Genomic DNA, 16,726 nt, shown 5'->3' with positions numbered 1-16,726 from the left:
GGCAGAGAGGCAGAGAGGCAGAGAGGCAGAGAGGCAGAGAGGCAGAGGCAGATACACATAGGGGTTCAAGGTTACCCTAGGCAGCACAGAGTTTAAGGCTAGCCTGAGCTATGAAACTCTTTTTATAGTCAACATGAGGGAAGGAGGAAGACAGAGAGAGAGAGAGAGAGAGAGAGAGAGAGAGAGAGAGAGAGAGAGAATGAGAGGGAGAGAGAGAGAGAGGCAATAATAGTATTAGCAAGGAGGCTGAGAAATTATATCCATCATAAATTGTGTTGTGAAATAGTGCAGCAGTCCCACGAATGTTAGAAACACACTGGCCGTGTCTCCTAGCGACTCTGCTCATTGGTATTAAATACAGAATGGAAAAAGCAAGTCCACACAAAGACACGTTCAAACGCAGATTTCTTAGATAGAGGAAGAGCCAAAGTGGAAAACAGCCCAACTGTGCATGATCTGGACAGTGGATAAATAAAGCACAGCATGGTCACACAGAGACAAGTCATCCACACGAGGGAAATAAGTACGGACACACGATACAGCATGTGTAGCCCTCAGGAGCGTCCTGTCATACTGTAGTTCACCTTGTGAAATGTCCAGAAGCATCAGATCTTTGGAAGCTGGACTAGACCAGTTTATTTTAGGGGATTGAATTTAAAAGCTAAGTTGTGTTATTGGTTTCCTATGTAGATATAAAATGTACACAGTCTGAGTGGGCGGGCTCTACCACATTTGGAAGTTTCATCTCAATAGAGCTGTTTTCAGACACTCATCGTGGTGCTGAGGCTGCAGCTAGCTCAGCTGGTGAAGCCCTTGCCTGTGCTGCAGGACACTTCTGTTCCATCCACAGCACCCCACAGATGGAGCGTACACTACATTTGGGATCGGCACAGGGGGATCTGAAACTCCAAGTGATATGGAGGAGTTTCCAAGTGATATGAGACTACGGAGTGAGTTTGAGGTCAGCCCGGCGTACCGGAGACCTTGTCCTCCCCCTTCCAAAGAAGCGACTAACACAAGGGAATTGAGGAAACCTCATTTAGGGTCTGAACAAAACCTCCTCACACTAAACCGTCCACGAGGCTGAGAAACCAATCAGAACTTCAGTGGTTGCGGAGAGTTCAGAATGGAACAAGTTCAGAGACAGATTGTCTTGAGCCATCATCAACCCTCTAAATAGCCTTTGCTGTCTGTATGTGACCTAGCATCTAAGTGACCATTGGGTAAATCCTTTGAAATGTTCCCAAAAGACACCTAGCTCCCACTAACCAAAAAGCCAAGAATGGTATCAGATAGCATCTGAGACCCACAGAATGGAGTTCCCTCAATTTCTTTAACCCACCCTACCCAATGTTCCCACCAAGTGTTTGAAAGCCGCCTCATTTACAACTTTATTTGTTCTACACTGTTGAAAACTTGAGGAAACTCTTACCGTGATGGAACATGGAATTTGGATAACCTGAGTCTGTGTCCTGGACCCTGGTCACTCATAGTCAGCTCCAGAATAGACTCTCTCATCCCCTTTGAGATAAGAGTGGTTTCTTTCACCAGTATGGGGTAAAATATATATATTCCATTGGCTGCCCCACTTAGTTCATGCAAAGATATTAGACTCTGAATACTTCTGTAAGACTTCAAAGTTCACTCTGTCTCCCTTCTTTACACCACTATGAAAATCCCTGTCCCGCTTGTATCCCTATCCGAACCATGTCACTGTCAGTCCACAGATCACAAGGAATCTTGCTCCAAATGCAGGTTGAAGACATGCTGGAGACATCCCTGATGGCCCTGGGGGAGATCCACAGAGCATTTTGCCAACGAAGTCTGTGCCCTCAGTCGGCAGTGACCCTGGCCTCTTCCACTGCTACTCTGGTGCTGAGCAGGTTAACAGGCTAGAGGGCTGGGGACGTTTCATTTTGATTTTGACTTTTAGAGGGCATTCAGAAAGTGATGTGCATCTAAATCCTTTCAGCCAAAATGTGTCGACGTTGCCTTTGAGCACCTACACTCTGGGTGAGCCTGCACCTTTGAGGTTGGGCTTCCCGTCAGCAGAAGCGCTGAAGGAACTCTTGAATAAACACCCAGGAGTGAACCTTCAAGTGAGTATGAACCAGACTGAGATAGGAATGAGTGAGACTGAGATAGGAATAAGTGAGGCTGAGATAGGAATGAATGAAGTGCTGTGGGATGGAGATAGGAAGGAAGGAATGAATCGGTGTGGGAGTGGGATGGCCGTGTGAGGATGTAGGGGAGAGAGTGTGAGGAAAGACCATGGACACTAATTTATTTTTTCACACTGAGAGGAGAAAGGCCTCTTAAAATGATCTAGTGAGGGATGTGGAGGTGGCTCAGCGGGTAAGAACACATTCTCTGTCAATAAGAGGACCTGAGTTTGAATCCCCAGCACCCTTATAAGTGTGGGCATGGCTGTGTGTGCCTATAACCTTAGCTTTGTGATGCAGAGTCAGGCAGATTAGCGTTCACTGGCCAGCCAGCCTAGCCCAAACCACAAGCTTCCATTTCAGTGAGAATCCCAGACAGAGAGCAGTAGAGGAAGATACCTAGTGTCCTTCTCTGACCTCTATATGCCTGCTCATTGGCATAAACTCCTGCACCTACGTACTCAGATGCATGTAACACACACATGCACACACATGTGTACACACACACACACAATCTAGTATATAGCTAGGTTTGATGGGAGATGTCTGTTGTCCTAGCCCTTGAGAGGCAGGAGGAGGAGGATTGCTGTGAATTCAGCTGTATTACAATATATTGCTATTTTACAAGTCTCAGAAAAGTCCAGTAGGGAGCTTGGGAGCATTCAACAGATATACGACTTTCCCTTAGTTTCTGGGTTGTGATTTGAGTTGATCTCAACATCTCTACTGGCAAAGTTGGGATTATCTGAATCATAACTAGTTCAGTGAGAAGAAAAAGAAAACTACACAGTGTTACACGGTAGAATTCTTACTCCCTACTGTAAAAGAGCAGAGGTGCGGAAATCATTTTGAGGGCCCCAAGTGCAGGCCCGACTTTCATTGTTTCTCATCAGCGTTACAATGTTTAACACCCTTCACCTAACACACCCTTGGGGACGCCAGCATTTAATTTATAACTGCTACCTTGTAATCCATTGGAGAGGATCCTCTATGAACAACTGGGCTGGCCATTGGAGGCACTGGAATTTGCTTCCTCTGCAGGTAACAGGTCTGGCTTTCAACCCTTTTGAGACGTCAGATGACAGGAACATTGTTGGAAGCGTTGGAAATGTACTGCTGAGCTCTGGTTACCAGCCGATCCAAGTCCGAGATTTAACAGAAGACATTGAGGTACAAGTATCTCAGTGGAAACAGCGCATGCTGGGATAGAGGATGGGAAGATACAACAACTTAGCATTTCCGATGCATGTCGGAGCTAAGTACATGGCACATGGGTTTAATCCCAGCACTCAGAAGGCAGAGAGAAGCAACTTCTGTGGGTTCAAGGCCAACCAGGTTGCATTGTGAGCCCTCTATGCCAGAAAGGCTACGCCGTGAGACCCTGTTTTACAAAAAAAAAAGGAGAGATTCATGTCAGGGCTGGTATTTAGTTACACATCTCAGGAACCTTCACAAAGACAGACCTAATTCAATCTCAGAAGAAGCCATCTAAGGCTGTACAGCCTCCACTAATCACTGGCTTTGTGTTGCCTACTAAGACCCAATGAAGAAGCCTCAGGAATTCCGTTACCTCCACTACAAGGAAAACAGAAAGGCCTGTCTTAACCTGGAGGATTAACTGTCTCCCTTTCTAGATCGTGCTCTGGAGAAACGACAGCATGGAGACCCAGCCGACCAACCTGAACACAAGTACAGACCGGTTCACAATCTCTGTGAATATCACTTCCTTGGAGAAAACCCTCATTGTGACCATCGAGCCCGAAAGTCCCCTCCTAATGACACTCTACCTGGGCTTCCAGGACCAGCCGGCCCACACTCACTTCTATCTCAACGTCAGCCTGCCGAGGGACCAGGTGTGGCAGAAAGGTATCTATCAGCCATCAGATGCCTGCAGGGAGGTAGCTCTGTGGTAGAACATGCATGTAGGATGACAGGGCCAGTGCACCACTGAGATGGGTGATGATGTTTTTCAAGCACCTGCATGTATCATGGGGGCAGGGAGTGTGAAAGAGGGGGATTGGGGGGGTTCTGACAGTGACCTTCGTCAATCACTCTTATACTATATTCTTTGAAGTGAGGTGTCTCAATCAGACCCAGAGCTTGCCAAGGTGTTCAGTCCTGGTAGCCACCTTCCTTAGGGATCCCTCTACCTTCCAAGGCTGGGATTAGGGGCAGGTTGCCATATCTACCCAGTATTTATATAGCTTCTGGGGATCTGAACTCTGATCCTCTTGCTTGCAAGGCAAGCACTTCACTTCAACTGCTGAGCAAGCTCTAAGCCATTTTTTAAAAGTGTCTTATGTAGCCCAAAATAGCCTCAAGCTCACCACATAGCCAAGGTTGGTGCTGAGCTTCTGATCTCCTGCCTCCATCTCTCAAGTGCTAGGATTTGTATCACTATGATGGGTTTATTATTGCTGGGGATCAAACCCAGGCCTTCATATATACTACACAAGCACTTTTATCACTGAGCTGCATTTCCCACAGTCTTAGCATCCTATTGTTGTGAACGACCACAGCTACCCTTATAAAGAAAGCATTTAGTTGGGGCTGTCTTATAGTTTCAGGAGTTTAGTCCATTATCACCTCGGTAGGGAGTATGCTCGGTATGCTCAGCAGGGAGCATGGCAGTTTGCAGGTAGACGTGGTGCTGGAGAAGTAGCTGAGAGTTCTTCATCCAGATCCACAGACAGCTGGAAGAAAGAGAGACTGGGCCTGGCTTGGGCTTTTAAAACATCAAAGCCCACCACAGGGACACACTCCCACCAACAATGAAGGCCACACCGCCTAATCCTTCTCAAGTAATGCCACTCCCTGATGACCAAGCATTCAGATATGTTAGCCTAAAGGGGCCATTCTCATTCAAACCACCACACAGCCCATGTGTGCCGGTTTCTTGTTTTTTTTTTTCTCTAGAATTCATAGTGCATTCCAATTCATTAGACCTAAATGAGCATGTATCTAAAGGAAATGATTCCTGTGGTGGTTTGAATATGCTTGGCCCATGGGAAGTGCTACCATTAGGAGGTGTGGCCTTCCTGGAGTAGGTGTGGTCTTGTTGGAGTGGGTGTGGCCTTGTTGGAGGAAGTCAATCACTGTCTGAGTAGGCTTTGAGGTCCTATGCTCAACCTTCACCCAGTGCAGAAGTCAGTGTCTCCTGGTTGCTTTCTGATCAAAATGTAGAACTCTCAGCTACCTCTCCAGCACCACGTCTGCCTGCAGGCTGCCACGCTTCCTGCCGTGATGATGATGGACTGAACATCTGAAACAAAGCCAGCCCCAATTAAATGTTGTCTTTTATAAGAGTTGCCTTGGTCACGGGGTCTCTTCACAGCAAAGGACACCCTAACTAGACAAGATCTCATACTGTCCCCTTGACTGGAGTGTGTCTGGTTCTGAGTTGAGGATGTGTCGCCAGTCTCTCTTGCACCGGTGCTAGACTCCTAGCCTCAATTGTAAGATAATAGTAATGAATAATAATAGTGTGGATCTGACGGGGTCTTAGCCCTTTGGGAATATAACCCAGCATTCTTCTTGGTCCTAAGATGAGGAGTACACATGGGTGCTGACACCGGAGAGCCTGTGGTATGGGATTGGCACCTACTACATAATGGCCGTGGCGAATAAAAGTACAGAGACAACACAGAGCACCCCCGTCCTGGTCTCAGTGGTCACAGCTGTCACCCAGTGCTATTTCTGGGACAGATACAACAGGACATGGAAGAGCGACGGATGCCAAGTAAGGGGGCGGGGCGGGGGCGGGGCCTCTCCGAGACCTCCGCTGCACCCCTCCCTCTTCCATTTTTGGGGATAGACCAGAAACAACGCGAATCTGAAGGGAAGCAAATCAGCCTAGGACCATAAAGGAGGGTGGCCCGTGGTATCAGGGTAGGTATATCTCTAGAACAGCTGCGGGTGCTGTGCTCTTCTAATTCCCATCCGGACACAGCTGCAGGCAGTGACAGTGCGGGGCAAGTTGATAGCTGAGAGCTAGAGAGCCGAGGTGGAAGCTGTGTGCTAAATATCCGGCAACGAAAACGAAACAAGCCTCCACCTCTTCCAGTTGGGAATCTGTTATGACAGGAGTCGAGAGTTAAGAGCATCCCCTGCTCTTTCAGAGGATCCAACTTCAGTTCCCTGCACCTACATGGTGGCTCACGGCCACCACCTGTAAGTCTAGCTCCAGGAGATCCAATGCCTTCTTCTGGACTCCTCAAGCACACACACATAAATAAAAAATAAAAGAAAGCCAGAGAGAGAGACAGAGGGAGGGAGGGAGGGAGGGAGGGACAGAGGGAGAGAGAGAGAGAGAAAGAGAGAGAGAGAGAGATTGAGAGAGAGAGAGAGAGAGAGAGATTGAGAGAGAGATTGAGAGAGAGAGAGATTGAGAGAGAGATAGAGAGAGAGAGAGAGAGAGAGAGAGAGAGAGAGAGAGAGAGAGAAAGAATATATGCAGTGTAGATTCTTGTACGTGCCAGGCAGGCAAGGACAGATGATCACATTTATAGTCAGCATTTTGTTCCTGGTGTCTAATCCTTTCAGAAGCATCCTACCTACCTCTCACTACATAGCCAAGGTTGACCTCCAGTTCTTGATCTTCCTGCTCTGACCTCCCTGAATGTTGGGGTTACGGTATTCATTTCCACACCCAGCTTGCACATTCTTGATCCCGTGGGCGCTGGCCTGATCTAATGTCTGCTTCAGAAACACCACACTGATGCGAGGCCCTGGGAATCCTGAAGCTGTTCTTCAAAGGTCTGAGACTGGATCTGGCTGTGGTGGTGTGTGTGTTTAATCCCAGCACTCAGGAAGCAGACGAGGAGAATCATAAGTTCAAGGCCAGCCTGGGCTACATAGTGAGACCCTGTCTTTAAAAAAAGAAAAATCTGAGTACAGCAAGGAAAAAACAGGATTCTTAAGAAAGCAACTGCCCTAAGCAGTAATCTCTGGGCAGTTACTTCTCAGGCAGATCTCCCCCAAGGGGGAGTTTGTCAAAAGCACAGTCTGCAGTGCTGGCTGTGGATGACCCAGGCAGTGCCACACCATGTCTTGAGGAAACCATGCATTGAGGAGCAGACTTAAGAATGTTTATGCTCTCAGGACGTAAGCACTGATGGAGGAACCATTGGGATGTGTCTGCTCCATGAAGCACTCTGTGATGCTGTCTCTCCCAGTACAAGGAGAGAGGTTTTCCCAGGCTGGAGTAGGGACTGAGAAGCCAGGGCTTAGCCACATGCAGCAGAATTAGGGAATAAAGTCATAGAGGTAATATTTCCGGCGGAAATCAGTCCTATGGTTTCACTCTTGCTAGGTAAGCACCCTGCCACTGAGCCCACGTTATAGTCTTTCCATGCACCAATCAAACATGCATCGGTAGCACCCTTTATTCAGTTATTGGTACAACTTTAAAATAAACATCACAAAGAAATGTTATGTCATGTGGAAAATTACAAGAAATATTTTAGAAGTTTTAAACATACCATTCAGCTTTAGCAAAGTTGTTATTTTCTTAATTCAGGGTTTATTTTTAAAGTTTTGTTGTGTTTCACTGTTGTTTTATTTGAGACAGGTTCTAATTATGTAGCCCAAGCTGTCCCAAGTCTCATCAAGATCCACCTGCTTCTGCCTCCTGAACGCTGGGATCGCAGGTGGGCACCATCGCACCTGGCCCCTCCTTCAGAGTTTTAAAAATAATAAAACACTCAGGAATAATAGAAGCCATCTGTGGTCCCCTCACCATCCTCTATTGTGGGAAGCCACAGTCCTGGATCTTTCAAGTCATACTTCGTGATACCTTACACATGAGAGGCCCATGTTAGAGACTAGAGATGCAGTAATACATCGGTAACATCAGTGAAGAAGACTCCATATACCACGGCTGCCCAGCTTGATAGCCTGAGTTCAGTGCCTAGAACCCGTGTGGGTAGAAAGGGAGAACTCACTCCTGCAAGTTGTTCTTTGACACATACCCACACGATAAATAAGTTAATATGTCTATGTTATAAATGGATATATAATGTGTCCAGAGCTCCAAGGGACTAAACCACCAACCAAAGAGTACACATGGAGGGACCTATGGCTCCAGCCGCATATGTAACAGAGGATGGCCTTGTCAGACATCAACAGGAGGAGAGGCTCCTTGGTCCTGTGAAGGCCCGATGCCTCAGTGTAGGGGAATGCCAGGGTGGAGAGGCAGGAGTGGGTGGGTGGGTGAGCACCCTCATAGAAGCAGGGGGAGGGAAGATGGGATAGGGGGTTTCTGGAGGGGAAACTGGGAAAGGAGAAAACATTTGAAATGTCGATAAATAAAATATCCAATAAAATTTAAAAAGGGTATAAAATATATAAATGTTATAATATAAATATTTATATTATAAATGCATGTTGTATTAATATATAGTATATTATATGTTATAGAATATACATATTATAAATATATTGTATATAAATATATTATATACATATAGTATATATAAATACATATAGACATATATGCATATACATATATACATATAAAACCTTTGAGTCCTTTTCTGTCTCATGGCTGTCTGTGTCCCCATTCTCTGCTCGTCTGTCACTCCTTGTCACTCTACCTTACAATTTGGGTCTTCAATCGACTTCCAGGTGGGGCCGAAGAGCACCATCTTAAAGACCCAGTGTCTCTGTGACCACTTGACCTTCTTCAGCAGCGACTTCTTCATCGTGCCCAGGACGGTGGATGTAGGAAACACCATCAAACTGCTTCTTCATGTGACCAACAACCCTGTCGGGGTGTCGTTGCTGGCCAGCCTCCTAGGATTCTATATCCTCTTAGCCGTGTGGGCTTGGAGGAAGGATCGAGCAGATACGCAGAAGGTGAGAAGGATTGGGTCCCAAAGGCCACGGTGTGTCGAGTGCATCAACTGCCTAGGGGAAGCAGAGACTGTGGGGCAACGAGCAGAGGAAGTCCAGTGGGGCTGTGTTAAATCTCTCTACATACCTATTGTCTCAAAACAAAGTGGGGTTTTGTTTGGTTTTTGGTTTTTTTGGTTTTGTTTTGCTCTGGTTTTGGTGCCAAGGTAGGATCTTCACAGGAGTCGCACAGATCAGAAATACACCAGAAAATGTCTGCCATAGGAGCTCAACTGAAATCAGACCCATATTTACCTCACCTTATACACTAGACAAAGTTATACCAAGCCAATATATAATTATAAATTATTATAGTTTATAATAATATAACTGCAGTATACAGAAAACTAGTAAAAAATTGTCTTCTGGGGCTGGCAGGATGGCTCAGTGGGCAAAGGCACTTGCCACCAAGCCTGCTGACCTGAGTTCAATCCCCAGGATACACATGTTGGGAGGAGAGAATAGCAAGTTGCTCTCTGCTCTCTCCTTGTGTGTCATGGCACATCTGTGCCCGACACTGCACACACATAAATAAATGCTAAAATGTTTTAAAGACAAGATCCCAGCAACTGACCCCAAAAACACATTGTATAGCCCAGGCTGGCCTTGATATAACAGTAATTTTCAAATGCTACTAGGATTACACATGTGAGCCACCATACTTGGCTAGGTAAAAAAAAAAAATTTAGACAAGGTCTCACTGTGCAGTCCTGGCTGGCCTGAAACTCACTACACAGCTCAGGCTAGCCTCAAGCCCACAGAGACCCTCCTCTGTTCGCCTTCCAGATGCCACCACACCTAGCAAAGACAAAAACAAAACAAAAATAAAACAAAACAAACAGCAGTTAAATTATTGGGCATCTTTTTCCTAATTTCTGTTTTATATATTTTTTATTTTTGTGTTACTCTTTTTATTTCCGGGCCTTACACATGCTAGGCAAGGGCTCTACCAATAGCTACACTTCAGCCTCTTCTTGTTTATACTTGACGTTTTAGAAGAGGAGCATGCATTTATTATTGTCCTGGGTGAAGTTTTGCCAGCTTTAGTAAATAAAAAGCAAGAAAGCAATTTAATTTGCATTTCATATGAACAGTAGGTGAATCTTCAGCAGGCCCATGGCCTTTATTGTTTATCTAAAACTCCAGTTTCCCTGGCATCCTCCGCCCTGTATGCTCCTCCTTCCCAAGTGCTATGCCCAAGGCCCAGCCAACTCATCCTGGGGATGTTTTCATTTAGAGACAGACCCTGGAGTTTCAGACCTCAGCCCTCTGGTCACTTTGCTGGCCTGTGTGCTTGCCTTGCTGACACCACCTCCCCGTGCTTCCCATTGGGGTCCCAAAACTGCCACAGAGAAGCCTGTCCCCAGCTAGAACTGTCCTGAGGAGAGACCTAGCAAGCTCATGGCTTCTGCTCTTCCTGCAGGTGAAGGTAACAGTCCTGGCTGACAGCGACCCCAGCTCTGCATTCCACTACCTTATCCAGGTCTACACTGGGTATCGGAGGAGGGCTGCTACCACAGCCAAGGTTAGCAGAGCCCCAGCTTATTACTGTGTGTCTTCTGCAAAGTGTGTCTTTAGCATACTCTTAACTTGACAGTGTCTTGGTGTCCAATAATGCTTTAAAAGGAATCACCAGGATTGGCACTGCCTAGGCTTATTGTGTAATGTGAGGAACCCTCTGGACTTGTCTCACATCTAATGGATGCTTCCTTCTGCTCAAGAAAAACCCAAAGGCACGGTGTTACAGTGTTGAAGTAATAACTTTTATTTATTTATTTATTTATTTATTTATTTATTTATTTATTTATTTTTGGTTTTTCGAGGCAGGGTTTCTCTGTATAGCCCTGGCTGTCCTGGAGCTCACTCTGTAGACCAGGCTGGCCTCGAACTCAGAAATCCGCCTGCCTCTGCCTCCCAAGTGCTGAGATTAAAGGCGTGCGCCACCACCACCCGGCTGAAGTAATTAATTAAACTGGCCTCTGGTTCATGCAGGGGCTCTGCCTAGCCCAGCCGCCATGTTTCTCGCCTGAGGCCACGAGCGCGCTGCAGCTAGAACTGGCCTGCCAGAAACACCAGCCCTGCCACCCACTAGATGCCAGCGTGTGAGAGATGGCTCTGCCAATCTTCCATGCTGTCTCCGCAAGGCAGGGCATTGCCCAGACCATTCCACCATCCATGAGGGCCCAGTAAGAGAAAGAGACTCTAATTCTTAAGATTAATCAAAGGCTTTATATGTTTGATAATGATTAATAACAAGATGCCCATACAAAGAGAGTTGTATCCCAATTAGCTAACCTAATTATAAGTTTATAAGTTGTTCCCCACGACTGCTCTCCATACCTGTGTGGTTCTCCATCCTCCTACATCTCTGCCCTCTCTAGCTCCTCCTCTTCCTTTTTTCTCTTCCTCTCCCAACTCCTCCTCTTCCTCTCCTTACTCCTCCCACCTTAGCTTCTCCTACTTACAGCGCCTCGTTTTTTTTCATCTTTCCTCATTGCGTCCTAGGTCGTTATCACTCTCTATGGCTCAGAGGGACACAGCGAGCCCCACCACCTTTGTGACCCAGAGAAGATTGTTTTTGAGCGTGGAGCACTGGATGTTTTCCTTCTTTCCACTGGATCCTGGCTGGGGGACCTGCATGGCCTTCGGCTGTGGCATGACAATTCCGGTGACAGCCCTTCTTGGTAAGTACCTGCCCCATACTGGCTCACTTATATCTTTTTTTTTCTACTTTATTTTACATTTATTTATGTTGTATGTGCACACTACTCACACATGTATGGAGATTAAGGGATGATGTGAAAGTCAATTCTTCCCTTCCACCATGTGGGTTCTGGAGTTGTCGTAACTGGATGTGCAGGCATCCAGGCTTTGCTGAACCGTCTACAGAGCTCAGGAAGAAGAGATTCAATCTAATTCCCCAGGACCCTAAGCTTTTTAGAATGGGAAATTAGCATTTGCTACCACTTCTGGCCACCAGCAGCACGGATCCTGAGCACTGACTTTTCTTCTCTGCTAGGAAAATCCAAGATGGCTTCTTCCAGTACAGCACTACACTGAGTACCCGTTGAGTGCCGCCCTCTTCATCCAGGGGATTAGCTGGGTCTTCTGGATTCTCTTCCACATCTTCTACGTTAGTCCTGCCCCTTCCCTTTGCACTGCCATGTTCAGGAGCAGCTTCTCCCTGTAAACAGCAATGCCAGTCTGCCAGCCTCGGCCTCTCCTGCTACTGCAGGGCCTTGGGAAGCCTTCAGAGAACTGAAGAAGGTTACAATGTTGCTTGGCTCCCTTTTTGGGAACTTTGTAACTGGTCTGATGTTGCCCAGAATACAACAACCTTCTCTGTTATCACATGAAACTGGTTCTGCTTTCTCATCTAGGTGCCCTTGAGGCTAGTGATCTCAATTTCCTTCCAGACCTTTTCCTCTGTGTTCTCAAGCTGGCTTCATTTTGGCAAACTGAGTACGACTGCTCTGCCTATCTCAGCTTTGAATGCCTTCTCCGCTGAGCCTAATCATTCCTGGTTCTTGATTTAAAGAAAGAGGCTTATGTAAGATTCTCACTTGAACACTTAGAAGCCATTGTGGAGTTACTAACTGTCCTAATTTCAATATTTGATTGTTCTGCCTCAAAGAATAGAGAGATCCAGAGAGGTGGAGAGAACTGTAAGAGAGGCTAGTCAGTGGAATGGTCAGAACGCACACAATAGTGACTAATTAAGTTCGCCGTCTTATACACGGGTTGTGGTTTATGGCACCCTAAAACAGTTACAGACGTACCGTCCGAAGGCCCCAATCACTGTGCTGTGCGTCACACCTCTCAACAGGGCCAAGTGCTCTATGCACCGTTTGGTTGCTCTTCTATATTTTAGATACAGTTTAAAAGCGCCATAGCTGAGGGGCTGGGGAGGTGGCTCTGTGGCCATGCAAGTGCAACGACTTGAGTTTGAATCCCCCAAACCCACAGACATCCAGGTGTAGTAGCATGCATTTGTCTTCCCTGAACTCCTCTAGCACAATGGGATGCGGGAAGGAGAATCCCTAGTGGATGCAGCCATGTGCAAGGGACCCTGTCTCAAAGAAGATAGGAGGAGAGGACTGATACCCAAGGCTGTTTTCTGAACTCCATATGCACACTGCAACATGCACACACACTATTACACACAAAACACACACATTAAAAAACCAAAATGTATATAGTTGGGAAGAGGATTGAGTCAAAGATCTGAGGGTCTATAGTTCTAATACAGCTGCAGACCCAGATAGGGGGTGAGAAGTCATTAGTATGAATGTTGAATACCAATGATGAAAAATGGAGGCATGTGAGACACTTTAAGAAGTAATGGGTCATTATCACACGTGGAACAAAGCTTAAAGATGTGCGTGCGCATGCTCTTGCGCATGCGCACATCAAAATTCTCGGAGAGTAAAGTTTGCCGTCAGCACCTTGGACATGAACTTCCTGAGGGCAGCAGGGGGGCTTAGCTCACCTCGCTTTCTTGCCTTACAAAGCCTCCGTTACTAATGTCGGTGCTCAGTGTAAGTGCAAGGCGACTTCTCACACAGCAAGCGTTCCCTGCACACCTTCCTAACCTGAGGATCCTTATCTGACTGCAGGTATGTAAGCCGGGTGATCGTCAGTGACATGACTGGGAAGAAGAAATGGCATTTCCAGTGCGATTGTTGGCTGGCCGTGGACTTGGGCAACTGCGAGCGTGACAGGGTGTTCACACCAGCCTCCAGAAGCAAGCTCTCTTCCTTCAGGTATAGTTGAGACATCCCTGGCAGTGCAAACTTCTGTAGCACGTATACACAGAAAGCTCACACACATTTGTTTAAAAAAACAAAAAAACAGATGTAGTTGTGAAGAGGCTCGAACCTAAGATCTGAGGAATAGATTTCAGCTACCTCCTCCTCTTCCTCGTTGTCTTCCCATCAGTCCTTTGATTCACTGTGCTGGGCTTTTCTTGACATTTCCCCCCCCTTGGACCAAAGTTAGTGGTTGTAAGAGACCAAGCATGGGAGCTTACATAAAATGGCTAAATGGAAACCAAAGTGGCCCATTATGGGGAAAATTTAAAAAGCCCGCCACAGCGGTGCGGTGGCCCCGGAGGGGCTTCCACCGCTGTGGCGGGTCCCACATTCGGAGGGGGGGGAACTCTATAGTTCCAGCGGCCTGGGGGCCTTGGCAGCGACAGGCCCCAGTAACATGAGGAAGTCCTTGGTTCCAAAAGGGTTTATTGTCATGGCGGATGATAGACGACGGATCTAGGCATACCCCCAAAAACTCAGGGCAGTCTCGAGTTATATAGGGAGGGAGGAAGGGGGAGGATTGGGGGAGGATCTGGGGGAGGCATGTTTAATTTGCTCTGCCCTCTGGCCTTCATTAGTATGTAAATCCCTAGGGCCTGAGGCCTATAGCCTGGCCTATGTAATTCTATGGAGACCGAGACTGCTTTTCAGGATTCTGGGTTCTGGGGGGCGCCAAACTCCTGTCGGTTCTCATGTAGAATCCCATCTAGAATCTACAGAGTCTCGGGGTTCTAGACACCTGCTCCACCATGATCCAGGATACCCTTACGCAGTCCCACAGCCTGTGACCTTTTCTCAGGAATGTCCCCTTCTCCACTCTGTGGTAGGACCAAAGCTTCTGTTACTTCTTAGGAGCCCCTCCCATTCAATTGCTACAGAAGAAATCACCCCTCCAAAGCATGAGTTCAGTCCCTGGAACCCACATAGCATGAGGAGAGGATTGACCCCTTACAAGCTAGCCTCTGAACTCCCCACACTTGATACAACACATGTGCACCCACACACATGCAAAATAAATAGACAGGCAATTTATGTCTTCTGCCATTTAATTTCTCATTCCAGACACCTGTTCTCCTCCACGATCGTAGAAAAATTCACCCAGGATTATCTGTGGCTCTCGGTTGCAACTCGACATCCCTGGAACCAGTTTACAAGAGTCCAGCGACTCTCCTGCTGTATGACACTACTGCTCTGTGACATGATCATCAATGTCATGTTCTGGAAGATGGGTGGCACCACTACCAAGAGGGGAGAACAATGTATGTGTGAGCCCTGGTGTGTGTGTCCGCAGTGTGGTGTGCAAGCCCTGGCATGTGCTGTCCGCAGTGTGTGTGAGCCCAGGTGTATGCTGTCTGCAGTGTGTGCAAGCCCTGGTGTGTGCGAGCCCTGGTGTGTGCTGTCCGCAGTGAGTGACGCTCTGCCTGTGTTTCTGTCCTTACTTCAAGGCTTAGAAACTGAGTCACAGTGTGCCTGCATCAAGGCTTAGAAACCGAGTCACAGTGTGCCTTAGTTTCCCATCCATTGTCAGCACCTTCTCTGGGTGCTCTCGTCCTCTTAGGAACCTAGCAGGATCTTAGCTACCGTGGGACACTTTCTAACCCCAGAGAAATTCCTCCATAAGTAGCTCTAACCCAGACCAGAGAAAGTTAATGCCACGGCTTTCCTTCAGTAGGTAAATTTGCTGTGACCTTGTCAGAGCTGCTTGTCAGCATCCAGACCTCCATCATCCTCGTCCCTATCCATCTCGTCTTTGGGCGGCTCTTCCAGTTGATTCAGCCACCAGAAGCTCTGCCCCCGCTTCCTCTCAGCCAGGCTGCCTGCCCCTCAGCTCTGGTTTGTGAGGCCCCATCTCTTATACAGGTGGTCAAGGTAAGCTCGGTAACTTTGTTATATGTAAAGTAACTCCCCCCCTTCTGTGATGTGGGAATGAATCATGGGAGATTTCTTGGGAGGCGAACAGCATCCTGGTCCCTTTGATGTCTTTCCCCTAATTCCTGTCCACTGAGATGTGATCAGTTATAGTCTTAGCTTTCTTCCAAGGTTATAAACTGTTCTAGAGACTGAGTGGAGTGATGTGTACTACCCCAGAACTGTTTTAGTTTTTGATGTCTTAACAAACTGTCCCTCTCATTTTGTCATCTCTCATAGAAATGGTTTTGAAGAGGCACTGTGGGGTGACTCTTCTCTGACAAAAAAAAAAATTTAAAATGAAGCATTGACTTTCTTTACACTAAGCATATGCCCCTGAGTACAAAAAGCAGCCTCTGTCTGTAATTGTGCCCAGTGCTGAGCTGACGCAAGACAGACTGAAGTCTCTCAACTCGGTTCCTTACCCAGGAATTAAAGGAAACTGTGGGATTTCTGCTCAGGAGAAGTACACATCTGCTCTCGGAGTGTGAACAGTCTTTGTGGAGTTCTTGTGACATTAACAAGCTGGTGAAGCTTTTATCAGGCCTCATTTACTCTCACCTAGAAGATCAAGGCTGTCACCAGCAGACACAGTCCCACTGGGAAGACGGTAAAGTCCGGCAATTTCGGTCACTCCTGTAGCTTCACCTCTGCACCCCCCCCCGCACTTATCTCATGTTCTGACTTGGTTTTTGCCTTTCAGCCCAAGGCAATTCATGCTTAGCTGATTTCATTAACCTTTCAACCTTGATATTATAGCTTCGGTCTCTTGAGATCCTCACATCCTGGCGATAAAACTTAGAGTACTAACTGTAAAAACGTAAAAGTAGTCAGACCCCCCCCCACTCCATCAGCCGAAGTCTGATGTGTCATCATTTTCTTCCCTCGAGTGGAGAGGTGGCAGGACTTGTGGATTTTGAAAGCGGCTTGGGCCCTTGCTAGTCTAGGGTGCAT

At 47.0% G+C, this 16,726-nt stretch overlaps 1 protein-coding gene across 1 annotated transcript in view; it reads left to right on the top strand.

The window, feature by feature from the left end:
- The window catches only part of Pkd1l3 (polycystin 1 like 3, transient receptor potential channel interacting), a 56,839-nt gene that overhangs the window by 16,599 nt on the left and 23,514 nt on the right, over nt 1–16,726 (top strand). The window contains exons 9-21 of the mRNA XM_028768487.1: nt 851–961; nt 1,756–1,883; nt 1,973–2,099; nt 3,204–3,332; nt 3,797–4,028; nt 5,708–5,901; nt 8,787–9,017; nt 10,477–10,578; nt 11,559–11,737; nt 13,670–13,816; nt 14,927–15,123; nt 15,534–15,733; nt 16,202–16,382. Of these exons, the coding sequence (XP_028624320.1) occupies nt 851–961; nt 1,756–1,883; nt 1,973–2,099; nt 3,204–3,332; nt 3,797–4,028; nt 5,708–5,901; nt 8,787–9,017; nt 10,477–10,578; nt 11,559–11,737; nt 13,670–13,816; nt 14,927–15,123; nt 15,534–15,733; nt 16,202–16,382 (2,158 nt within the window). The remainder of the gene's footprint in view (nt 1–850; nt 962–1,755; nt 1,884–1,972; nt 2,100–3,203; nt 3,333–3,796; nt 4,029–5,707; nt 5,902–8,786; nt 9,018–10,476; nt 10,579–11,558; nt 11,738–13,669; nt 13,817–14,926; nt 15,124–15,533; nt 15,734–16,201; nt 16,383–16,726) is intronic.

The sequence above is a fragment of the Grammomys surdaster genome, unplaced genomic scaffold (assembly GCF_004785775.1).
Source record: "Grammomys surdaster isolate TR1022 unplaced genomic scaffold, NIH_TR_1.0 187, whole genome shotgun sequence".
Classification (NCBI taxonomy): Eukaryota; Metazoa; Chordata; class Mammalia; order Rodentia; family Muridae; genus Grammomys; species Grammomys surdaster.
The sequence above is the reverse complement of the archived record's forward strand: the minus strand, read 5'-3'. Positions and strand labels throughout refer to the sequence as shown.